The sequence below is a fragment of the Balaenoptera musculus genome, chromosome 1, assembly GCF_009873245.2.
Source record: "Balaenoptera musculus isolate JJ_BM4_2016_0621 chromosome 1, mBalMus1.pri.v3, whole genome shotgun sequence".
NCBI classification, from domain to species: domain Eukaryota; kingdom Metazoa; phylum Chordata; class Mammalia; order Artiodactyla; family Balaenopteridae; genus Balaenoptera; species Balaenoptera musculus.
In genome coordinates this window covers 14484288-14510372 of record NC_045785.1, presented here as the reverse complement: position 1 = coordinate 14510372, position 26085 = coordinate 14484288, and the positions used below count along the sequence as shown (strand labels likewise).

The 26085-nt window shown below is 47.8% G+C and overlaps 1 protein-coding gene across 1 annotated transcript in view; it reads left to right on the top strand.

Annotated features, from left to right (window-relative positions):
• Positions 1-26085, top strand: part of UBR4 (ubiquitin protein ligase E3 component n-recognin 4) — a 128030-nt gene that overhangs the window by 89294 nt on the left and 12651 nt on the right. Inside the window, 22 exon segments of the mRNA XM_036866703.1 lie at positions 1114-1204; positions 1540-1624; positions 1803-1930; positions 5100-5229; positions 5353-5510; positions 6250-6359; positions 7067-7208; positions 7882-7963; positions 8298-8471; positions 10507-10628; positions 11588-11785; positions 12452-12532; positions 15121-15208; positions 15727-15854; positions 16738-16845; positions 17377-17496; positions 18172-18362; positions 18813-18986; positions 19331-19430; positions 23483-23701; positions 24621-24734; positions 25689-25831. Coding sequence (XP_036722598.1) covers positions 1114-1204; positions 1540-1624; positions 1803-1930; positions 5100-5229; positions 5353-5510; positions 6250-6359; positions 7067-7208; positions 7882-7963; positions 8298-8471; positions 10507-10628; positions 11588-11785; positions 12452-12532; positions 15121-15208; positions 15727-15854; positions 16738-16845; positions 17377-17496; positions 18172-18362; positions 18813-18986; positions 19331-19430; positions 23483-23701; positions 24621-24734; positions 25689-25831 — 2886 coding nt within the window.

Genomic DNA, 26085 nt, shown 5'->3' with positions numbered 1-26085 from the left:
CCCATACAGTACCCATAGCTGGATTTAGATTATTTACTGAGTATGTTGCATAAGTTCTGGAACATGTTAGCTGGTTGGTAAGTATTACTTGCTGTATTATTTATTCACTCATCTAACAAATATTTACTGAGCATCTGCTGAATGCTAGGCACTGTTCTAAACTCTGAGGATACAGTGATAGATGAAACAAAGTCCCCGCACTCATTTAACTTACGTTCTAGAGGGGAGAAGGGCAGTAAACAGGTAATTACACACTACAGTGTCAGGAGATTAGATGTGAAGAGCGGTATAGCTGGGATGGCAACCCTGATTGCAGGTAGGGTTGCTGCGGAGGATAAAGTGGTCAAGGACGACCTCTGAGGGGTGATGCTTGAGCAAAGCCCTGTGTGAGGTGAGGGGGCAAGTCATGGAGATACCGAACGCGCGGGCTGCACACAGAGGAAATAGCAAGTGGCAGGAGGAGAGGCAGGGGTGTGCCCGGGGTGTGAGGGGCGGGGGCCACGAGGAGCGCTTGTGCATGGAGTGAAGGATACCAGTGGGGGAACAAAGGGGAGGGGATTTAGTGAGAGATCGCAGGGCCCGGATCCTATAGGGTCTTGTAGGTCATTATAAGGACTTGGATTTTATTCAAGACACGTTGGGAAGCAAGAAAGGGATGTGACACAATTCATGGGGTTTTTTAATTATTAAAAGATACATTATTACAAAGGGACATAGATGGGAAATGTGGATGCCTTGTGGGAAATGAAGTGAGGGCAGTTGGCGAAGATGAGGAAAGAGTTGTGGCCAAGGCTGAGAGTGGACACCTAGATTCTGGAGACTGACACACCAGGCAGCGTCTGGGGACTGTGCAGCCTGGGGATGTGGGCTGGGGAGAAAATCCCCCCTATGTTAGTGCTGCTGTATTCTCAGTCAGCGTCTCCTCCCAGGAAAGGCGGCTGGGGCATGCCCTTTTTATTACACAGCAGGGTTTTGTGCGGCTAATGTGTCGTCTTGCCCCTGGGAAGGCTGGGTAGCCCTAGACATTGATTTCCTTTTCTCTGGGCTCCTTCAAGTGCAAAGGAGGGACAGAGCCAATGGTGAATAACAGGACTCCTTTCTCTGCTTCCCCAGCGACAATCTAGAGGCCACCCAGCAGATGAACGACCTGATTATTGGCAAAGTCTCCACAGCCCTGAAGGGCCACTGGGCCAATCCTGATCTGGTGAGCAAGCTGGCCATCCCCTCACTCTCTGCCTTCATTCCCTCGGCTTCCTCCCTGCCGGTCTCGTTTGCAGAGACGAGAGGGAGGGAGGGAGCGGCACATTTGCAGAGCTCATGTCCCACAAAGATTTTCCCAGGTCAGAGTCAACCTCAGAAGAGAAATGAATGGTTGGCTGTGTGGAGGGTCTCCATCTCTCCATTGTCTCTCTGATGGTCCATCTGTGACCAGATGTTCTAATGCTGAGTCCCTGGGTCTGAGCATGGACGTGAGCCCTAGTCCTGGGACTGACCCTGCAGACCCTCCCCTACTCATGTCTCTTCCTGTTGGCCTTCTAGGCAAGTAGCCTTCAGTATGAAATGCTGTTGCTGACAGACTCTATCTCGAAGGAGGACAGCTGCTGGGAGCTCCGCTTACGCTGTGGTGAGTTTGGGGGACATCTGGTTAGCAGTTTGCCAGAGAAAGGAGAGGAGGCTTCAGGGCGCAGTCCTAGGCGCAGGGCGGGAGAGGGCAGGGGAAGCTGTGCTTGGGCAGCCTTGCCACGGCAGGCGTGATGTGTTCTGTGATCACATGTGACTCTGCCTTTCCTTCCTCTGCCCAGCACTCAGCCTTTTCCTCATGGCCGTGAACATTAAGACTCCCGTGGTTGTTGAGAACATTACCCTCATGTGCCTGCGGATCTTGCAGAAGCTGATTAAACCACCTGCTCCCACCAGCAAGAAGAACAAGGTACGGGGCCAAGAGGGAGGGCGGGGCGCAGTCCCCGGCCAGCACCTGCCCTGCCTCTAAGGGCCTCTGCTCACCTGAACTCGCTCTCCCTGGGCGGCACCAATGCTTCCTTTGCGGCAGTTCAGCAGAGATGGGTTGGGGTTTTTGAGAAGGAAGGTTTCTCAGAGGGAACTCAAGAGAAAAGCAAACACAAAAATACAAACACGTAGAACAAAGTGGTTAGCTGTGGAGGACTGCCTCTTTCTCCGGTCACGTCAGATGACTCGCAGCTCCCAGAGGACACAGTGTTCTTTCCTACCCCTGTGCCTTTGTACATGCAGTTTTGCACAGTGGTGGAAGTCCTGGGCTCTGAGGCAGACCTCTTGATTTCAAATCCCAGCTCTTGCATTCACTAGCACTGTGACTTGGGCACGTTATTTAATTTAGGTTGCTTGGTTACCCCATCTATAAAATGGGAATACAGTTTCTACCTGAAGTGTTGGGAAAAATAAATGACTTAATGCAGATCAAGTGCTCAGAGCAGTGTCTGGCCCATGTTAGTCCTTAATAAATGTTATTTGTAGCTGTATGGTGTCTCCTCTGCCTGGAATGCTCGCCTTCATTTTGTTAGCTGCTCCTTCAATTAACCAGTTCTCTGCTAGGCTGGCTATGAGCTCCTCGAATCCAGGGACTGTCTTACTAAGATGTTTTTATGTCCAGTGCAGAGCGTGGTATCTAGCATTATTATAGCCGCTCAGCAAATCATTGTTAAGTGAATGAATAAAGCCAAGTTTTTAATCCTAAAATGGCCTAGCCACAGATGAACTTGCTTACACCAGTTGAGAACATGCGGGCTGTAATTCTTTCCCTCGGCCATGCCTGAGGCCGTCGGTGCCTCCTATCCATCTTTGTAGTCCTTGGGCCATTCTCCTTCCTGCTCCATCCTAATGGAATCCCTTGGTGGGAAACGAAGTCTTCATTGCAGGATTCTGAGTGGTAAGCAGTAGGGAGGAAGCTGGGCAATGAACAGTTTACTCTGTTTCCCTTTCCTGGTCTGCCCAGACAGTTCTCAGAAAAGACCCCCTTCCTTCCCTTTGATGAAGGTTTACTTCCCCTCAGAGCTAAGTCTCAGCAAATAAAAATTGGTTCTTGATTGAAAAGAGGAACCTCATCCCCACGTAACTGTCATTTTTCCCACAGTGTGAGGTAAAAGATTTCCACAGGGTTCTTACTCTCAGAGCACTGAAGCCTCACATTTTGCTTAGTTTTAGCCTAGAGAGAGCAGCAGTTCTCAAAGTTTGGCTCATAGATAGATCCCTGGGTGTTCCCAAGACTCCCAGGGAATCTGTGAGGTCAACATTATTTTCATAAATACCCTAAGACGTGATTTGCCCTCTTCACTGTTTTGTGGCATTTGTGCTGATGGTGCCAAGTCAGTGATGGTGAGGCCACTGGAGCCTTAGCACGAAGAGGCTGTGGGCCCAGCTCCACTCAGAGCCGCGCTCTTCCCTGCCGTGCACTTTCACTCTAGAGCGTGCTTGATCAAGCATCGCAGGTTAATTTTAGTAAATCTTGACTCCTGAGTGCTAATCTTTTTTTTTTTAATGATTTTTAAAAATTTATTTATTTATTTATTTATAGCTGCGTTGGATCTTTGTTGCTGTGCGTGGGCTTTCTCTAGTTGCGGCGAGCGGGGGCTACTCTTTGTTGCGGTGCGCGGGCTTCTCATTGCGGTGGCTTCTCTTGTTGCGGAGCATGGACTCTAGTCACGTGGGCTTCGGGAGTTGTGGCTCGTGGGCTCTAGAGCGCAGGCTCAGTAGTTGTGGCGCCCGGGCTTTGTTGCTCTGCGGCATGTGGGATCTTCCCGGACCAGAGCTCGAACCTGTGTCCCCTGCATCGGCAGGCGAATTCTTAACCACTGCGCCACCAGGGAAGCTCAGCTAATCTTTTTAATATTCAGCAAGACAATGTGCGAGGCCCAGAGATAGTGCCCTGGCGCGCTGCAGCACAGCGGTTGTCCTGGGGAAAAGCACTTGTGTGACTGCGCTGCAAGCTGAACCAGCTGCTTTTTTCATGGAATCCCGTTAGTGCTTGAAAGGAGGGCTGATGGGCAAATTGTGGTTGTTCAGAATCGGGTGTTTGGTAGACATTTTCTTAAAAAGTGAATAAAGTGAGCTGGTCACTTAAAGAGGAATTGACGTTAACTCATTGAACCAGTATTTTCCAAATGACTAGTACATGTTACCGAATCAGTGAGAGTAAATGATGAATTTTAGTGGAATGGAATATGAAACGTTTATTGATTGGTTTCAGATTCCACATTCTAGCCAGTCTTTAAGAACCTGTAATTTGTTAAATTTTGGTTTAGTATCAAAGAAAAAATCCGCAATTAATTGAAAAACCTATTAAAATATTCTTTTTTCCAACTAAATATCTGTGTGAGTACTTCAACTGACACAACATATCACAACAGTTTGAACTCAGAAGCAGGTATAACAATCCAGCTGTCTTATTAAGGCAGTCTTTAAACAGTTTCGAAAATATAAAGCAGTGCAACTCCTTTCTCTAGATTATTTTTGTTTTGGAAAATATAAAAAATGTTATTTAGGTTGCCAGGTAATGGATTTATTCTTACTTTTAAATGAATTAATAAATATTTTAAGAATTGCTGAACCTTAATTTTTAATAGGTACATATTGATGGAGAGAGCTACCCACACAAGAACTCTTTGGAGTCAGTAATTTTCAAGAGTAATGGGGTCCTGAGGCCAAAAAGTTTGAGAACCCAGAGTCCTGGGGCTCTGCTGTGTAGGCTCCTTGGGATTAGTTACGGCTCTTTAAATTCTGGAGGCTGCTTAGTGACCCCTTGAAGATTTATGTTTGGGAAACTACAAATCAGCCTGGGGATACGAATTAGTATATGTGGCTATGAGACTGTCTGCAGGAAACCAGTTACACTTTATCCTGCACAGTCAAAATCAGTGACCCTAAGCGCAGCATGGAGATGCTACTGCTAAATTGGATCAAAATGCTTTAAAGGAACACATAAGGGGCATGAAAGATATGAATGTTGATCCTTCTGGTCTTCTTGCCTTTGCATATGTCCCCTTGGGGTGCCAGTGCTATTGTATTGCAGCTGTGGCTCAGATGTGCCCTCAAGCTCTCTCACCTTGTCCGCTTTCCTGCTGCAGGATGTTCCTGTCGAGGCCCTTACCACAGTTAAGCCATACTGCAATGAGATCCATGCCCAGGCTCAGCTCTGGCTCAAGAGAGACCCCAAGGCATCCTATGAAGCCTGGAAGAAGTGTCTTCCTATCAGAGGTGTGTCTGTCTCTTCAAGACTTGAGAAATCGGTCATTCCTACCCCATCCCAGCAGCCCCACAATCCCCCCTTTTCTGTCCCTTTCTTCTCCTTACCTCTCCCTGCACCCCTTTGCCTGCCAGGGATCGATGGCAACGGGAAGTCCCCCAGCAAATCAGAACTCCGCCATCTCTATTTGACTGAGAAGTATGTGTGGCGGTGGAAGCAGTTCCTGAGTCGTCGGGGGAAGAGGACCTCCCCCTTGGATCTCAAGCTGGGCCACAACAACTGGCTGCGGCAAGTGAGTGACCGTCCCTTGGGCCCCTCGCCCTGCTGCGCTGGCCTCAGATCCCGAGCAGGGTGTTTCTGCTCCTCCCCACTTGTCTGCTCTGCTTTCTCTTCTTTCTCTTTGTTATTCTTGCTTCCTTTCACATAGGTAGAGGTTCTCGGTTGCCGCCGCCAGCGTGGTGGACTGGCCGAAAAAGAACTCTTTCCGCCTTCTCATCAAGCTTGTGATCTCTGCTCTCCCCCCTGACCACTGAATGGACCCGAGCCTCAGTGCCTGTCCTCCTCTTTCTCCTTCCACCTTTCATATCTTCTGCTGTCCTCTTCCTCTTCAGCTAATGTTCTTAAAGATTAAAGTAATTATATTTTAGAGAATTCATTTGTCCATTGGTTCATAACATAAATAACTGGTCTACATTAAATGTAAGTGTTCACCGTGTAGCTGTCCCCAAAATAGAATTGTAGATGTCTTTGCTAAGGAGAATACCTGCTTGTCTTTTTTCCTACTTCAGTCATCTTGGGTACATTCTCCAAAGTACCTGATGGAGAACATCTCCGTGAAGAAGGTGGCTCTTAGGCAGCCTCTTTACCAGTCTGCAGCAGTCTGATCTTGTGTTAGCTGGTGATTTTTACCTTTAACCTTTCCTAGAGAGGTACTCAGAGGACTTCCTCTGGATGGGTGGCAGTTGACTGTGCCCTGCGGGGCCTGGTGAGAGGCTGTTAGTTGAGCCAGGGCTTCTGTCCATACCCCGCAGGTGCTCTTTACTCCCGCGACGCAGGCTGCACGGCAGGCGGCCTGTACCATCGTGGAAGCTCTGGCCACCATTCCCAGCCGCAAGCAGCAGGTCCTCGACCTCCTCACCAGGTACCATTTGAGAGTGGGATGGGCAGCGTGGTTGGACTTCATCTCGAGCCCTTCCCGCTTTCCCAGGGGAATCCATAGATCAGGGTGACTGGAGGTGCACTTGTGCTCTATAACTATCTCATTCCTTGTAGAAGACCACAAAAACAAAAAAGTTCTAAAAAGCTGAATTGTAGTGGTAGTGGTAGTAGTAGTGGTGGTGGTGGTGATAGAGCAGCAGAATTTCAGCAGCTAGTAATTTTGAGATGTTATGAGCTTATAAATGCTTGGCATGCATTGCCTCATTTAATCCTTACCTGGGCTTAAAGTGGTTAATTAACTTGTCTACTGGAAGGTAAGATTTGAATCCAGGCAGTCTAATTCCAAAGCCCACATTATTGGCCACCAAACTCTGATAAACTTACCTTGTGAGTGGCTCAATCACAACCATACTCGTGCTGCCCCAATAACCGCCATTCATATTTTGGTGCTTTATTGTTCCAAACGTGTATAGTTTGTTGCATTGCATTCCCTGTTGTGTGCTCTTGAGCTTTCCCCAAGTGTGGGGAGTTCCCGAGTGGGAAGTTGGGGCTTTCTCGCCCCACCCCCTTCCTTCCACGGAAGAGGGAGTGGAGGACAGCAGAGGCATGAAAGATGGAAGGGGCGAAGAGGGGCTGTTAGGCTGTTGCAGCTGTTTGAGTTCTTGCTCAGTGCCTGTCTCCCCACGGCAGTTACCTGGACGAGTTGAGCGTGGCCGGGGAGTGTGCCGCCGAGTACCTGGCGCTCTACCAGAAGCTCATCACTTCAGCTCACTGGAAAGTCTACCTGGCAGCTCGAGGAGTCCTGCCCTACGTGGGCAACCTCATCACCAAGGTACCTCCGTCTCACCCAGCCCAGCAGAGCCCCTTTCCCTAGCTCTGCTTTCATTGTTCTCTTTCTCTGCGTGAACTTTGCGGTGTTCTTTTATGCCAAGAAGAAACATTTGTTGAAAATGCAGGCGTATCTTGCCTTATTGCACTTTGTAGGTGACTGTGGGTTTTTTATAAATTGAAGGTTTGTGGCAACGCTGCATCAAGTAAGACTATCAATGCCATTTTTCCAACAACATTATTTTTTAATTAAGGTATATACATTGTTTTTTTAGACATATGCTATTGCACACTTACTAGATTCCAGTCGAGTGTAGACATGAGTTTTATATTCATGGGGAAAAACAAACAAATTTGTGTGACTCGCTTTATTGCAATAATTGCTTTATTGCAGTGGTCTGGAACTGAACCTGCAGTATTTCCGAGGTCTGCGTGTGGTACTTCTGTGACTTCATTGTGTTCATCATGAGGATATGCAGTCTGTTGGGGTCACATTGACTATTCTCCATTTTTAAGCAGTCCCTTAACGTCATTGCAACTGTCCTTGGCTTCTTGGAAAGGAGTTCTGCAAAGGTTCAGCTTGAGAGAGCGTTAGAATAAAAAGACGGTGCTGCCAGTTCCTGGCCCAGTGTCGCTGGCAGTGCTGTCACACTAACTGTGCTTATTGTCCTGTTTAGGAAATAGCCCGCTTGTTGGCCCTGGAGGAGGCCACCCTGAGCACTGATCTGCAGCAGGGCTATGCCCTCAAAAGTCTCACAGGTAGAGAGAGCCTCCCAGCCCTTCCTTTAGGGCACCCTGGGTATAGTTTGGGGACTGACCCTTAGTTCCTTGGGTGCTGTGGTTGACTCTCTTCTCTCTCATGTTGACCACACTGCACTTTTAAGGTCTGCGTTTTTCTCCTCAGGGATGGCTTTACGTCTTTGAGCATCTGTTGGCTATTGACCAGTTCACATCATTGAGCATGCCCCATGCCAAGCACAAAGATAGTGTTTCCCTGCTTTTGAGTTGCTCGTCATCTTTTGAGGATGAATTAAGCCTTCTTTGCTTAATTCTCATTCAGAACTCTTATAGCAACTTTTTCCTGTCCCCACAGGCCTTCTTTCCTCCTTCGTGGAGGTGGAATCCATCAAAAGGCACTTTAAAAGTCGCTTGGTGGGTACTGTGCTGAATGGATACCTGTGCTTGCGGAAGCTGGTGGTGCAGAGGACCAAGCTGATTGACGAGACCCAGGACATGCTGCTGGAGATGCTGGAGGACATGACCACAGGTAGCACCACCCAGCAGCCTACAGCCCGAGATTCCCATGTCCCTTCTGGCTCCACTTAGGTATACTGGTCTGATTTCCCCAACTTCCTCAGAGCCAGAGCAGGGGCAGCAAACATCTCCTCACATTCAAGGAAACAAGGAGAAGAAATTTCCCTTGAGACTATTGGTTCTTGGGGTTGTAAAATTCCAGAGCTGGCCTCAGTCAGTTGGGACTTATTTTATATTGGCTGCGCCACGTAGCTTGCGGGATCTTAGTTCCCCGACCAGGGATCGAACCCTTGCCCCCCGCAGTGGAAGTGCAGAGTCCTAACCACTGGACCGCCAGGGAGTTCCCAGTTTGGACTTTTTATATTGAGCTCATAGTGCAGGAAGAGGTCAAAAGTTCTCATGTTGGTGCCTTTCATTGGTTCTGGAAGATTCTCAGCCATCATCTCTTCAGTTGCCTCTGCTCTATTCGTTTTCCTTGTCCTTGTGGAGCTCCACTCTCACTCTGTCATCCCTGTGTCTTCCTCTCTCTTTCATAATGTCCATCTCATTGTATCTTTATGCTGATTTTGGATAATGTCTTCCATCCTATACCGTGTCATTCAGTTCATTAATTTTTTCTTCACTCTGTTATCTTTTTAATCTACCCATTGAATTCTTGCAGTTCTGTATAAATTTTATAGTCTCTAGTTTTTTACTGACATTTCCTACTCCTTTTATAATCTTTCAGCATAGCAAACTTATTTCTGTGTCTGATGATTCTAAAATTTGAAGTATTTATTGATTTAATTCTGTTGTTTGTTTTTCTGGCTCTTGCTTATGGTGCCTTAAATCTTTTTGCATTTTGTGATTTTTTTTGACCGTGAGCTCGTGTTTTGAGGGTTTATCTGTGGAAATTCTTCAAGACCCAAGTCAAAGGTGGGTTTTTCCAGAGAAGATTTGTAACCACTTCTGTGAGGCATCTCAGGGTACAGCCACCCCAGGGCTGCCTTCAACAAAGTTCTGACCTTAGATTTTTCAGACCTCCTAGATAGTTTGAGCCACAAACCCCTGTGAGGGACAGCTTGTTATGAGTTCTCAGAGGAGATTTTTTTTTTCCCCCTCTACTCAGTGCCGCATTTTGAGGGAAGACAATGTCCTTTCATTGATTTGCTTGGGGGAAAGGGAGAGTTATTTTTAGTTGACCCTTATACCAAAGATGTAGCTCTTTTGGGGTACCAGATTTACATGTATGTGTATAGCGGGGTGGTTCCTGCCAGATTCTCCACCTTGGCAGATTTGGGGCTTTGTATCCAGCTCTCAGGTCCTGGCAGGTTATGGAAATGAAAGCTCATGGCAAAAATTCGCCTCAGTGCTTTGCTAACCTCCCTGGGTTCCCAATTTTTCTTAATTTCGGGGGCTGTGGCTTTCTTCGCTAGTGTGGCAGTTCACTGATACCTTTTTATTCAGTATTTTAAATTGTTTTTAAGTGGAGGGGTGGAAAGTAGGTCAGGGGACATAGTCTGCTGTATTGCCAGGCATGGAGGTCCTTCTGGTGCCATTTTCAGCTGTCTTGCTGAGATGGTTTGTGACCTTGTCAACTGGACCCTTTTCAAGAGCGTTATTACAGTACTTGCATATATGACTTGAAGTTTATCTCTTTCATTTATAGAGGGCAATCTACTTAACCTTTTAGAATGAAACTGAAAACTATAACTTCCTTTTGATTTGACTGGAATACAGTTAGGATCATTATTTGACATTTTTGGGTACCTATTTTGGGCAAGAGGATGCAAGGTTATAATTCCCAGAGGGAGCAAGACGTGTGCACAGCTAACTGTGATGGTCTGTGTTGACTTGGGTATTAAGGCTTTCAAATGGAATGTGGTCTGAGTATAAGAATCAGTCAGCTTCAGATTTCCAGTTGAAATACTGATATTGCCACATAGGACATTTCAAGACTTGCTAGGCAGAAAGAATCTGTCAGTGACGGAACTTCATTTGAAGTCTCATCTTAGTTTCCGTGTGTGAAGCTCTTTCCTAACTGACCTGGCCACACTGATTTCTGGTAGGTACAGAATCGGAAACCAAGGCTTTCATGGCCGTGTGCATTGAGACAGCCAAGCGCTACAATCTGGATGACTACCGGACTCCTGTCTTCATCTTTGAGAGGCTCTGCAGCATCATCTATCCTGTAAGCATAAGCAGGGGTGCTTCCCGTGGCTCTCAGGGTGTCAGCATGAGCCATTTCTCCATGAAACCGCTTGGTGATTCATTATAGTCATGGGTAATCTTACCAGCAGTGGCCCGTTCAGGCAGTGTTTTAGGAAGCGCCGCACGTAAAACAGAAGCAACCCCGTGATATTCCCGTTCCACCTGGGGGGAAATCTAAAGACCTTCCTTGGTCTCATTTTCTAGATTCAAAGTCAAAATCAATCTTTCTTTTTGAGCTAGGTCTAACCTCCCATTGCCCAAATCCTGGTATTAATCCAATATGCTATGAAAGAAGCAACACTGAGCTAGGGCGTAAGGAAATTTTCACCCTCTTCCATCTTTCCCTGCCCACGTTTTGTGCACGCATGGATGCCTGTGTATTTGTTTCCGTAGCCTGAACTATATAGAAGCATGGTATGATCCAAAGATCCCCTCCTGTTACTGAGGAAGAATGAAAAACACCGGCATCGTCAGTTAATGATGAGAGATCAGTGGGGTTGGGCGTGCCTGAATATTGTATAATATAGAGAAGACCCTTTCCTTGACTGGAGGGTCACCAGGGACAGAGTCATCTGGCCCCAGACTGGTTGGCATCACATGAGACGAGCAGGAGGAGAGCCCTGTCTCCCCTCGTGTCACTAATCCAGCTTTCATGGGTCACTCCTCATCTGCTTATTTTGTTAGGCTTTCCCTTCTAATCTCCCCTTAAGTTTCAGAGAAGATGCTTGATATTTAAGGCTATTTGGATTTTTTGAATCACCTCTGAGCTTCTTATCCTTTATGTCTTTAAACGTGTAAGGGGCTGGATGAGTTTGGTGTGTTTTCCTCAGAGTGTCCGTGAGCAAGGTAGCGTGGTCTAAATCAAAAAAGGTCTCTGCCATCCCTCTGCATGTATATTTATGCCATCCCTTCCGCTGCTTCCTTCTCTCTGTCCTTTAGGAGGAGAATGAAGTCACTGAGTTCTTTGTGACCCTGGAGAAGGATCCCCAACAAGAAGACTTCTTACAGGGCAGGATGCCTGGGAACCCGTACAGCAGCAATGAGCCAGGCATTGGGCCACTCATGAGGGATATAAAGAACAAGATTTGCCAGGACTGTGACCTGGTGGCTCTCCTGGAGGATGATAGTGGAATGGAGGTAACAAGCACAGGACACCACTGTCATGGTTAGGGTTCCTTTCCCTCAGGAGCTGATTAACACTGGGCCTCTGTAAATGCAGGCTAAGGATCTCCACCTACCTACCCAACCTGGTGTTCAGGGTAATTACCTGTAAAGGGCTCTGCCCACTGCCTGGCATGTGGTAAGCAAATGGTTGGTGACTGTTGCTTGTCATGGCGCAGGCTTTTATTGTTCTTGTTGCTGTGGCAGAAGCTTCCCAGGGATTCCAAATTAATTAAGCTCCCTAAATACTGGCACTTTAGCCCCTGTGCAGATTTCTGGCCCTGTATCTGGTACCTTCTGGCAGACAACACTAGGGTCTGGCGTTATCGTATACATGGTGAAAAGCATGTTGGTGAAATAGAGAAAATTGTCTTCTTTGGTGCTGAGCTGAAATGGATTCAGGATAGGAGAAGGTCCTCAGCAGTTTTTTAACCTGGAGTCCATGGTTTGGGTTAAAGCTGTTTGTAACCCCTGAACTTGTGCACAAAATTCTGTGTGTTGCGCACACGTGCATTTTTTAGAGAGGGAGAGTCGATAGGTCCCTGTCGCACAGACATTATGCCATAAAGTGCCCTTTGATCTTGAAATTTACTTGCCTTACAATTATTTCCAAATAACAGCCTCATTTTCTTTTCTGTTCAGCTTCTAGTGAACAATAAAATCATTAGTTTGGACCTTCCTGTGGCCGAGGTTTACAAGAAGGTCTGGTGTACCACGAATGAGGTATGTGCTGTTTTCTTGCTTGGAGGTGTGGTTTGACTTGCAGGCTTGTGCTAGGAAGAGCCGTTGTTCATCGTCACTTGCCCAGCTGGTAGCAGCATGTAAGGACCTTTACTTCCCCTGTCGGTGTTGGTGTGGAGAAAACCGGTCACCTTGTCCTCCTTGTGAGGCAGCTTACTGGTGAGGGGAGAGGAGCTTCAGGAGGGGTGAGCGTTTCCTGGCCGTGCAGCCGGGCCGGGCAAAGTCTGAGGAAGCTCGGTGATGGGGAGGGCTGTCAAGAGTGGACACCTCTTGGGGCTTCCCTGGTGGCGCAGTGGTTGAGAATCTGCCTGCCAATGCAAGGGACACGGGTTTGAGCCCTGGTCTGGGAAGATCCCACATGCCGCGGAGCAACTGGGCCCGTGAGCCACAACTTCTGAGCCTGCGCGTCTGGAGCCTGTGCTCCGCAACAAGAGAGGCCGCGATGGTGAGAGGCCCGTGCACCGCGATGAAGAGTGGTCCCCACTTGCCACAACTAGAGAAAGCCCTCGCACAGAAACGAAGACTCAACACAGTCATAAATAAATAAATAAATAAATAAAAGAACGTGAATTTCTAAAAAAAAAAGAGTGGACACCTCTTGACTGAGATTAATCTCAACTATTATGGGCTTGCTCACTTTTCAGAACATTTTCCAGTACTGTGTCGAGGAGCATAGTTTTTATTTTACTAGTTGGGAAATTGAGACTCAAAAGGCAGTTGTTCTGAAGGAGTGGAAAAGGGAAATGAAGGAAGCATGGCGCTGTGGTCCTTTTGGCCACCTCAGTACCATTTGTCCACTTATAAAAGTCAGATATTCCACTTCCCCCCTCCCTCCTCTTTTATTAATCTCTCTCCTCTGTTCCTTCCTTTCCAATCTCACTGTCTCCTTCCTCTCCATTTCTTTCTCTCCTTCCCTTTCTTCTCTCTGTTAGGGGGATTTTTAATAAATGAATCAACTAAGTAATTGAATTACAGCAAACTAGTGTACCAGTGAAGCACAGTGAACTTTTCTATACTTAGTCCCAAATATTTCTGTAGGGTTTAAGAAACTAAACTGGTAGTGTACTATTAGTACATTTTGGCCTTCAATTTGTTACGTATTTTTGCTCCCCTCTTTTTTGTTCTCCCACTGTGCTGGGAATCCTGGTCAGTGTGTGTTGTTGGTCTACTGCCAGTTGGGTAGATACGGCACTGTTGGCAGAGGGACACACAGAAGACTCCTCCTTCCACTGCATCTTGTCACTGACATTTTAGCATCAAAACAACCATACAGATTTAATCCCTGATGCACCTAAAACATTAAGACCAAGCTTCTCTGGGCGCCCTTGTAAATGGTGGTATGGAACCCAAAGAATATACATCGTCAGCCTCCCCTTTTGAACCAGGAGGCAAGAAGTTGGGGATCATTTGTCCCTCCCATTAATGTGCTTAATCCACCAAGGGGTTCTTCTGGCAAAGTCCAGAGTTTGTGGCACCTTTTTATCCGGGCCTTCATCAGCTTCCCTTTTTACTTTATCCCCCATTTCCCTGATAAGCAGCCTATCTCTTCAGCTACAGACAAGGGTCTGTTTTCTGTGTCTCTCTCTTTCTGTCCATGGTCTAAGGCTGTCCCCTCTCTTAGTTCCCACTGGGCTTCCACAGCTGGAAATGCTCTGGGACCTGGCCTGACAGGTTCTCTCCCTCCAGGGTTTCGTCTCCTGAAGCTGAGCATGGCTTAGAGGCAGGCAGCTTGAATTAGTATGGTACCTGCTCTCCCACTTAATTTGCTAGAATGTGACTTTAAGCCTCCGTTTCTCACCTCCAAAATGAGGGTAATACTACGTGCGCTAGAGTGCCTAAGCTGGTACCTGGCGGAGAGTGAAGTCTCATGATCCTCCAGTTTAGGAAAGTTGCTGGAATCTTCTAATTTACAAGACTTATTTCTGGTTGTTCTCTCAGGTTGTAGGTTTAGCTTGAGGAAATTTGGATGAATCCTCTCCTTGCTGTGGGGTTATATATGAAGACCTCAGGATCTCCCTAGGCAAAGATTGGTGTATTCTGTTTTCTTGCTTTTGATTCCTGAGACTTGAATCGCAGCCCTTTGATCTAATTGCCTTCCCTCGTCCTGATCCCTTGAGTAGTGGTCCCTATTGATTAGAGAGACTTTATACTCCTGAAGGAGGCACAGGCTTGGAAACAGAACTGGGCTTATAGCTGGATAAATTTGAACAAGCTGCGTAACCTTGTATAAAAGGATAATATAAAGTGCCCAATTAGCATAGGGCTTAGCGCAGAGTAAAAACAATAAATACTAGTTGTTGTAGTTATTACATAGTTTTAATGAAATTAAGTGAGGTAGTGTCTGTAAAATGCTTCACACAATTCCTGGCCTGTAGTAGACCTTAAATAAAATGAGCTTTCTTTCCGCTAAGTGAATTGTAGTGCATCTGGATTCTGGATTTTGTGGTTAAGACCCTGCAGAGAAATAGAAGTTGTCCACACCGCTGAAGCATTAAGCAAGACCAGGTGTCGAGTCCTTTGCATTTTCTGGGCCTGTTCACAAGCACATTTCTCCAACTCTGTCTGCTCAGGGAGAGCCCATGAGGATTGTTTACCGGATGCGGGGGCTGCTGGGCGACGCCACCGAGGAGTTTATCGAGTCCCTGGACTCCACCACGGGTACGGCCCTTCCCCAGACGCCGCTGCACGCTGGGTTTGAGGACTGGGAGCGCTGAGCAGCAGTTCACGTCCTGGGGCTTGGGGGCAGTCTGGGCAAATGCTCTCTCGTAATTCCGTTCAGAATTGAGGGGGGATTACTCCTCTGGCTGAGGAAAAACGCGGTTATCAGTGGCCCCGTTCAGACACCTCTGGGGCCGTGGCGGGGCTGGGGGAAGTGCCACTAGCAACAAACGAGTGTTCAGGGCCTCTTATTTAGGGTTTTTGTTTTTGTTTTTTTCTTTAGTGGTTGTAGTGCTTGTATTTTCACATATTTGAGTAAACAATTTTAAGTGACTTGAAACTTTAAAAAAAGTTACTAGGAGTGAGACAGTGAAGTTTGATATCCAATATTGACCCCTTTTATTGGCTATGTTCTTTAGTGGAGATACGGAAAAGGGAAGTAGCCACCGGCCTGGACGAGGGCTGTGCTTTATTCCCGTCTTCACCTCCATTTTTGCTTGGCTTCCCTTTTCTCCCAGATGAAGAAGAAGATGAAGAAGAAGTGTATAAGATGGCTGGTGTGATGGCCCAGTGTGAGGGCCTGGAATGCATGCTTAACAGACTCGCAGGGATCAAAGACTTCAAGCAGGGACGCCACCTTCTAACAGTGAGTTGGAGGCAGCGAGGTGGGAGAGGCCCCCATGGACAGAAGCTTGTGACCCCTGCCATTTAACCCTAGGCGGCAGCATGGTGCCGTGGACCAGTGCAAGCCAGTGAAGGACCTGACAGCTTCCTTGGCCCTCTCTACACTTTAGGCTCCCTCCCCCACTCCCCTCTTCCCTGCCGACTCCTCCCGAAAAACCAGTGTGATAGCAAGCCTTCTGCTATATTTCTTTAGTCACCTGTGGAACCAATGTCTAATTGTTTTTCCCCAGAAAACTGCACTTGTGTCAATTATTATTATTACTGCTTTTTAAAATGGATTTTGTAAGTAACTCTTTAATTTTTTGTAGGATTTTGTTTGGTTATTCATCCAACTATTTCATTAGGGAAGAGTAGAGGGTTCTAAAGGCACCATACATATTACACTATTGTTTTCGCCTCCAGGGAACATGAGAACATACATCATTGTACCCATGTTTTCAATGAGCTACATGGTTCTGAGCTCCCATGGGCCATGAGCTTTGGGATCTTTCTGTTTACTGTTATTAGTTCAGAGTCTGAGTTAGTGCTGGCATTTGCCCCAAGACAACAGAGCATCACCTATTCCACGAGGAATTAGTGTCCCTGCCATAGTTTTAGAGACGGCAGAGATATATATACCCAGCCCACGGGAGCTACTGCTGGAGAACATTGCTGTTGAGATGCAAGCCTGACAGGAGAGCCCAGCCACCATATCATGTCTTCTTAAGGAAACTTCGCTGTCCTCTGTATTTCAGCAGGAGTATCTGCTGATCGTACACGACCCCTCGTGGACATTTCTTTCCTGCTTGTCCCCATGTCTTCACTCTCAGATGGTCTCATGGGTTTTGACTGGCTTTTCTTGTCAGGTGCTGCTGAAATTATTCAGTTACTGCGTGAAGGTGAAAGTCAACCGGCAACAGCTGGTCAAGCTGGAAATGAACACTTTGAATGTCATGCTGGGGACTCTCAACCTGGTAAAGAGTGTGGGCTGCAAAAGACAAAGAATGAGCCTCGGTGGGGGAAGTCCTGGGTGGGGGAAAGACATCTCACTTCTGGGCTCAAATGAAATGGATTTGTGGCCTTTTCAAGCCCTTCATCTGTCTAACTGATGGGCACAGAGGCTTGAATTATTCAGGCTGTTCCTTATCCTCCTGCTGGCTCACCCCGTGCTGCTGCCATGACACCCAAGAGCTTCCTTGTTTCTTTCCTGAATTCAGATCAGAAGCAAGAGGAAGTTAGTCCCTACACCAGTCCAGACTGCACCCCAATGGGAAAGTAGTGCCACTCACCTCAGGGCAACCAGAAAGAAACCAAAACGTCGTTTTCACTGTCCTCAGAAACCCACACACTGCCTGTCTCTCCATGCATGTACATGCACTCACACACACACAGGCACAGAATTTCCAGAATGTAAGGCCACGAAGAACATCCTTGAGGAGCAGATCCCATGAGCAGTGAGTGGTTATGGTCTATCCCTAGAGTGACTGGGCCTCCTTCTCCTGCAGGCCCTGGTCGCTGAGCAAGAAAGCAAGGACAGTGGTGGTGCGGCTGTGGCTGAGCAGGTGCTTAGCATTATGGAGATCATTCTGGATGAGTCCAACGCTGAGCCCCTGAGTGAGGACAAGGTGAGTGGAGCCCAGTCTGTCCACCCGCAGACATTGTCTCATTGCCAGCCACTGGCTTGTTTGTGTCTAGCTGTGTCAACCAAGAATGATTGAACCTGCCCAGCTCACGGTGACATCATTACGTTAAAGCCTGAAATCTGGATTCAGAGGAAACAAAGCTGGCTGTTCCAGTTGATAGACAAGGGCCTTAGTCCAACCCCTCAATTCACAGTTGAGGAAGCTCCAAGCCCAGAGAGATGAAGTGAGCCGTTCGATATCATATAGTCGGTTACTGTACAGTTGGAGGCCTGGAACTCAGGTCTGCAGCTCCCAGTTCAGTTTCTCTCCACTCAGCACACCCATGCATTCCTCTGTTCCTGCTGGTGTTGATGGTTTGGCTAGAGATACGACCAAATGAATACCAGGCAGCCTGCATTCTCTTGAGGGAGGGGAAGATTGTGTTGGTATATTTTGACCACCTGAGACTATTAACAGAGCCACCGCAGAAAGTTAGAAACTAATTTATGAGGTAGAACTCACACTGTTGATTATTCCCCAGGAAGTGCTGAGACACTGTTCTTCTAGGGCTGCTTCTGGTGGCTCTGATGGAAATGGATGACCTCTAAGGGCCAGATGCTGGCTGCAGCCGAAGTCCCGACCTTATCAGTGGGCCTCCCGTCCTCTCTCCTACTGCAGGGCAACCTCCTCCTGACGGGTGACAAAGATCAACTCGTGATGCTCTTGGACCAGATCAATAGCACCTTTGTTCGCTCCAACCCTAGCGTGCTCCAGGGCCTGCTTCGCATCATCCCATACCTTTCCTTTGGGGAGGTGGAGAAGATGCAGATCTTGGTGGAGCGGTTCAAACCATACTGCAGCTTTGATAAGTATGTTGCTTAGATTTCAGACAGCTAAACGAGAGTCCCCGTGAAAACCCTGAACTAGTTCTGTGAGACTAAGGAAGAATCACCTGAGTTTCTATTAGATTTTTGTGTGCTAGTCTGGCCTTTAAGGGGCTTGGTCTAACTGGGGAGGCAAAAAGTAAAATACATTGTGTTAAAGTAGCACCTGGTGAGGCAGAGAAGGAGAAGTGGTTGGTGACATGGGAAGGGGATATGACAAGCTGGAGGGAGTCACGTGTGCAAAAGCATGAAAATGCAAGAGGGGGTTGGGAGTTAGGGGAGCGTGGCAGGAGCCAGATGAGAAGGGTCTTTATGTTATGCTCAGGAGTTTAGACTTGATCCTACAGGCCATTGAAGATTGTCAACCAAGAAAAGGACGTGATCAGCTTTTGTTCCTCCTTTCACACTCTCAGGGTCTTTGCTCTTTCCTCCTAGGTATGATGAAGATCACAGTGGCGACGATAAAGTCTTCCTGGACTGCTTCTGTAAAATCGCAGCTGGCATCAAGAACAACAGCAATGGGCATCAGCTGAAGGATCTGATTCTCCAGAAGGGAATCACCCAGAATGCACTTGACTATATGAAAAAGCACATTCCCAGTGCCAAGAAGTAAGCAGCACCTCTGTGAGAGGGGCTGCTTTCCTTCCCCTCTTTCTAGTTCCTTTTCTCCTTCATCATCTTGGCATCCCTCTGCCTTCCTTGGGGTCTCCCTCCCCTTCTGGAAACTATCAAGGTGACCATGCAGCCCTTGGGGCTGTGGGAAAGGATGGCAGTTTGTTGGTTTCTGTTCCGAGGACTCACTTCTATCTGGTTTCTCAGCTGAGTTGGGTGGTCCTTTGTGATTCTTTATGGTACGCTTGTAGGGTCACATCTAAACAAGCCAGAATCAACAGCCGGTTTCTAGGTGGCCTTTGCTTCTCTGGCCTGCTCATAAGCCTCTCTCTGCTTTGCAGTTTGGATGCTGACATCTGGAAAAAGTTTTTGTCTCGCCCAGCCCTGCCGTTTATTTTGAGACTTCTTCGGGGGCTGGCCATGCAGCACCCTGCCACCCAGGTGAGTAACCAGCATGCACGTGGGCCTTATTCTAGAGCAGGACACGTCATGTGAGGGAACCACAACCTCTCTCCTCATCTGCCACGACTGAGTGAAGGGAACCACCTTGATTAGCCTTGAGATGGGAGTTGCCCTAATATATAAGACTCCCAGGGTAGAAGGACTCTCAGAAGTCATCTGGTTCATCTCTCTGTGTGCAGAAAGGATTAAGTTACATTTGTGATTTCCTCATTCAACTCATTCTTATGTGGGGCTTCTTTATCTCACGGCTTAGCTGAGCAGCAGTTGTGAGGGTGTGGCTGGCCAGAGGGTAAAAGAGTTTCGATTTCTGGCCGTAGTCCCTGGGACATTTGTAATGCCATCCCTACCATTTCCTGCTCTGCCCCAGGCAGCCGAAAACTTGGTTCTCAGGGAGGCCCAACCCTGTCCGCTGTGTTGCTTGTTCCTGATAGTCACTGGGCTGAGGTATCTGTTACTCTCACAAACCCTAATTGGCCCAGACAGGTGGCCAGTCTGGATTTGTTTTTTTAATTAAACTTTTTATTTTGAGATTATTGTAGATTTACACGCAGTTGTTAAGCAATAATACAGAGACGTTGTGCGTACCCATTACTTAGTTTCTCTCAATGGGAACACCTTGCAAAACTATAGGAAATTATCACAGCCAGGATATTGACGTCCATGCAGTCAAGATTCGGGACCGTTTCCTTACCGCAGGGATCCCTCTTCTTGTCCTTTTTATTTATTTATTTATTTATTTGGCTGCGTTGGGTCTTCGTTGCTGCGTGCAGGCTTTCTCTAGTTGCGGCGAGCGGGAGCTACTCTTTGTTGCGGTGCGCAGGCTTCTCATTGCGGTGGCTTCTCTTGTTGTGGAGCATGGGCTCTAGGCGTGCAGGCTTTAGTAGTTGTGGTGTGTGGGCTCAGTAGTTGTGGCTCGCGGCCTCTAGAGTGCAGGCTCAGTAGTTGTGGCACATGGGCTTAGCTGCTCCGCGGCATATGGGATCTTCCCAGACCAGGGCTCGAACCCGTGTTCCCTGCGTTGGCAGGCGGATCCTTAACCGCTGTGCCACCAGGGAAGTCCCTATCCTTTTACAGCCACATCCACCTGCCCTGGCAACCACTGATCTGTTTTCCATCTGTGTAATTTTGTCCTGTCAAGAATGTTGTATACTAAATGGAATCATAAAGCATGTAACCTTTGGGGATTGGCTTTGTGAACAAAGCATAACTTTTTGGTGGTTTGTCCTGGTCGTTGTCTGTATTAGTCGTTTGTTCCTTCTTACTGCTGAGAAGTGTCCACGGCGGGGGGTTCACCGTGACCCGTTTAACCATCACCCATTAAAGGGTTGTTGCCATTTTGAGGCTGCTGTGAATAAAGCGGCTGTGAATGTTCACGTGCAGGTTTTTGTGTGAGTAAGTTTCCATTTCTTTGGGGTAAATGCCCAAGACTGTAGTCACTGGCTTGTGTAGTAGTTGCATTATTTTGTTTTACAAGAAACTGCCAAACTGTTTTCTAGAGTGGCTGCACCACTTTACATTCCCATTGGCAGGGTGTGAGTGGTCCGCTTTATCTGCATCCTCGCCAGCATTTGGTGGTGTTTCAGCCATGCTGATAGACGTAGAGTGATGTCTCGTGGTTTTAATTTGTTTTCTCTAATGGATAATGACACTCACTGCACATCTTTTCATGTCTTTCATCTGTCTGTCTGCTTCAGTGAAATGTATGTTCATATTTTTTGCCCATTTTCTAGTAGTATTGTTTGTTTTTTCAATGTTGAGTTTTGAGAGTCCTCGGGGCTGCATTTTTTGGTTGTTGTTTAGAGCCGTCTATCTTGAGTATAGTTCCACGTTCTCCTTTAGTGATCTGTTCTGATAACTCATTCCAAAAATGTGGTTAATTGGCTACAGTAAAGGTTCTTCCATATGTCTCACTCAGATAACTACAGTTCTCAACTTTTGTTCAGTTCAGTGGAAATAGTCATAATTACTACATCTTATGGATAATTCTTCCTACATAAGAGTTTTCACTTTTTTTTTTCCCCCTATCCTTGTAACATCTTTATTTTGAATGTGGATAAATCAAGGGACAGAATTGTCATTTGGCCAGTGGCAACACATTGACCTGAGAACTCAGGTCAGTGGATTCCATGCTTATTCTTAGTTACTAAATTGAATTCTTTTTTAAAAACAAGGCTTCATCTAGTTAGATACTTGGCATTCATACTTCTGATCATTCACTTCTCTTTTAGCACGTATTTGTTGGCATTCATACTTGGCATTCCTACTTCTGACCATTCACTTCTCTTTTAGCACGTATTTGTGTAGTGCCTGTCGTGTACCTGTGCTGCGCTAGGTTGAGGCAACGTTGGCAGATGAGACAGTCACAGCTCCCTCTGGGAGCTTACTGTCTGGTGGAAGATAGAGCCGAGGACATAGTGATAACAGAGCAGGGGGTAAATGCAGTGTGGAAGGGGTCAAAGGGAAGGGGATTTCTGAGAGGAGAATAGGGCGCCCGCAGAGGCTCAGAGGTGAGAGAGCTGAAAGCATTCCAGGAATTGAAAGCAGTTGCATTGGAGGTGAGACATGGCAAGAGCTGGCACTGGAGATGTAAGCGTGGGTCCACATCACATGCCCCACAGAGAAGAGTGTGGATTGTCTCCTGGGGGTTGTGCCCCTGGCCGTACCCTAGAGGATGAATTGGATGGAGGTGACAAGGGAGGTGGGAAGAACAGTTGGCAGGCTTTTATTGTGATCTAGGTGAGAGGCCATGGCGGCTGAACTCCAGTTAGTGAGGTGGACAGGGAATGGATTCAACAGAGATCTGGGAGGTGGAATAAATGGGATTTGGAGATTGATTGCACGTGGGCAGTGAAGAAGCTGGGTGAAGCAAGAACTCCGTTCCGTATCTGGACTGAGTGACGGGAGTGGTGGTGCCATTGAAAGAGATGGGGAACTAGGAGGTTTGGGAGTGAGTGAGGGGGAGGAGAGTCTGTGATGTTAGATTATTAGTGTGTGGTCTGTCCTCCTAACTAGAGTGTAAGCCTCAGGAGGGTAGGAGCTTCACACGCACGTGTACACAGACGTGCACACACGTGCACACAGTAAACAGCCCGAATGTTTAAGTCTAGGGGACCCGTGGAATATTCCGTAGGCAGTTGAACTACGAGTTCAGTGTTGAGGAGCATGAGACGAGAGATAGCCTGTCATTTCGCTGAGGTATGAAGTGGACGCGTACCTGCTGTGAAAATAGATCTATGAGCTAGTGAGTGACCTGAGCTGAGTGCTGAGCTTTCACATTGCAAGTTGGCTTTGTTGTTTTCGATTTATTGTCAACTGTGTGGTAACTGGCATCAGCTCACCAGTGATGGGGTGGTGCAGATTTTGCAATGAGCTCCCCTGGAGAGCTTTTGCAGATTTCCCCTGCCTTCAGAGTTGTGATGTTCTCCCGCCCCTGTGGATAGTGTGGTGCTGTCGTGTAGCAGCTGCCAGCATTTTTAAGCACAGGAGGTTTTTGTTTACACCTATTTCTTTCTCAGTTTTTTCTTATCCCCACTCCCACGTGTAGTTGTACGTCTGGAATCCCTAGGTTGAGAAAACTGCTGTGCTCCTGGGTTTGGTGGACGCAGATGAAGAACTTAGCACAGCCCCCGTGAACATCAAGGGCCTTCTTTGCTTGGTGTGGTTGCTGAGTTCACCACTGAGGCCTCATCAGGTGCTGCTTCTCCAGGGACTCTTATCTGCACCCTTCTCACTTTCACTGTGCTGAGCGCTTTACATATGGCATCTGATTTAATCATCATGGTGGCCCTGGCCTGCCCCCATTTTATAGACAGGGTTATGGAGACTGAAGAGCGTGGTGACTAGTCAGAGGTTGGTGGCAGAGCCTAACCTCCTCCATTTGTCCGAATCTCTTGAAGTGTAAAATCAGAGGATCTGATTGAAACCAAGCAGATGACATGAGATTGTGCACATTTTTTAAACGTTTAAGCTCCTGAGAAGATCACTTGTTTACATAATTGGAGGCCTTCATCTCTCTGGACCCTTCTTGACAGGTTCTGATCGGAACCGACTCCATCACAAACCTGCATAAACTGGAGCAGGTGTCCAGCGATGAGGGCATTGGGACCCTGGCAGAGAACCTGCTGGAGGCGCTGCGGGAACACCCTGACGTAAACAAGAAGATAGACGCGGCCCGCAGGGAGACCCGGGCCGAGAAGAAGCGCATGGCCATGGCCATGAGGCAGAAGGCTCTGGGCACGCTGGGCATGACGGTACAGCCACGCCCGGGTCCCCGCATTCTTGCCTAGCCTGTGGCACAGTCATCTGTGCTCTGGGGTTTCAGAGCTGGGGTTGGGGATGGTGAAGGTGAAGGCTGTGGGCAGGGGGTCGGTGTTACTGGGCACCGCGCTAGATGCTTCACCTTCTTTCATCTTCCCGACAACCCTTAGATATGTGACTATCATTGTTCTGCTATACAGATGAGGCTCAGAGGTTAAATGACTTAACAAGTTCGCAGAAGCATTAAAAATGATGATTATCATTGTTTATCAAGGATTTACTATATGCCAGGCACTGTGCTTAGGCAGCTTCCTTGTAAGATTGTATTTAAGCCCTCATGTGCTTCTAAGAGGTTGATTTTATACCCATTTTTCAGATGAACTAATTGAGGCTGAGAGGTGAAGTAAATCGGCCAAGGCACGTAACTAATAAGTGACTGACAGGCGTTTGAACCTGGGTCTGTTGGACAAGAAGGGCTCTGTGCTCTTCTCACTGTCTTACCTTGGAGGAGGCAGAGGTCCTATGAGAGCCTTCTCTAGACCAGCGAACTTGAGTGTCAGCAGTTTTAAAACTCCCATGGGAACAGTAAATGAATCATGCTGCAACAGCCCTTGGCAGCCGAGAGTTGATCTTGCTGGCACAAAGAAAGGGGGCTTCTTTGTTGGCAAATGGCAACTTGCCAGGGTTCTAGCTGGATGGTTTCCTCTGCTTCAGTGGTTCCTGTAGGAAGAGAATAGCAGGAGAATCTGGGTCTTTACCCTCATTAGAAGCCAACTAAAGAGATTTCCTTTCAGTGCAGCAGTCCTTTTCATGTATGTGGAAGGTCAGCCCTGTGCCTCCGTGTCCCCAAGCTGCAGTGGGAGGGTGCGTGGAAATTCCCGTCTGACATGCCACCTGGGGTTCCCCTTACAGACCAATGAGAAGGGCCAGGTCGTGACCAAGACGGCGCTCCTGAAGCAGATGGAGGAGCTGATTGAGGAGCCGGGCCTCACGTGCTGCATCTGCAGGGAGGGGTACAAGTTCCAGGTACGGCTGCAGGCTTTCGGTCAGTCCCAAGGGCCCAAGGGCCTGGTGGCCTCCCTCGCCTGAGGCCTTTTTGTTCTTAGGCCAGAGTCAAGGCTCGTATCTTAGGGCCAGCTGTCCTCTCTAAAGGTGGGAAGGCAGACTGATCTGAACGGTAGTCTTCATCGTCATCAACAGCTACCACTCACTGGGTCCCTTCTGTGTGCCAGGCCCTGTGCCCAGAGCCTTTATGTAAACTGGGTAATTTTATCTTTAAACCCGTAAAAAGCCCTAACTTATGGATGAGAAAACAAAGTTCTTGTAGCAGAGCCAGAGTTCTAGCCCAGGCTTTTCTGACTTCAGACCTGGGGCTTTTAAAAACACATCATGCTGCTTCCATATTCAGATAACCTGGGGAGAAGGTCAGGACCTTGGCTTTCTGGGCTCCACCAAACTCGATTTAACACCCAAAAGGAGCAGAACAGCAAGTGACCAGTTTGCTCCCCTAAAGGCCTAAAAGGCATCCCTCTTCCTCTCCAGCTTGAATTTATTACTTAGCACCCAAGCCTGTTGAAGGGCCACTACCCTGGGCCACAAGCCCTATAAGTCCTGCTGTGACACAGGCTCCTTGGAGCTTTCTGGTCAGTTTTGAAAAACAAGTGACTTAACAAGAAGGCACTTTATTCTTCATTTTCAGATAAAAGAAGCAAAAAGGAAGGGACCGTTCAGGCTCGCATTTCTGCCCTTCTGTCTCGCAGCAGCCACTTTATTCCAGTTGCTCCCCACAACCCTCATTTCACTGGGGCTCTGCCCAGCCAAGTGCTTAACCAGGAGACTGAGGGGCTCACCATCACCCCCTTTACTGAATGCATCCCTTCCTAGGATCGTAGACCCTCGGGGCCCCTCTGCTCTACTTCACCTCCTTTCACAGCCTGCCTTGGAGTTTCACCTCTCCTCCTTTTTATGTTATCTTTGCAGCCCACCAAGGTCCTGGGCATTTATACCTTCACCAAGCGGGTAGCCTTAGAGGAGATGGAGAACAAGCCCCGGAAACAGCAGGGCTACAGCACCGTGTCCCACTTCAACATCGTGCACTACGATTGCCACCTGGCTGCCGTCAGGTGGGCCTGGCTCTTGCGGGGTGGCTTCTTCCTTAGGCCTCCCCTTGCATGTGCTTCGGTTCTAGCCCTGTGTGACTTCAGGGGAGCGGGCAGCTCTCCAGAGGCCCTGGACTGGGAGGGGGGGGACTGCCACTCCTGAGGCTTTAATTCTGCTCCTTAGGCTCTGCGAAGTATGGTGTCCTACCTTCAGCCATACAGGCCCAAGTGCCATTCCTGCCATATGATCTGGAAAAGACACTTGGCTTTTGGCCCAA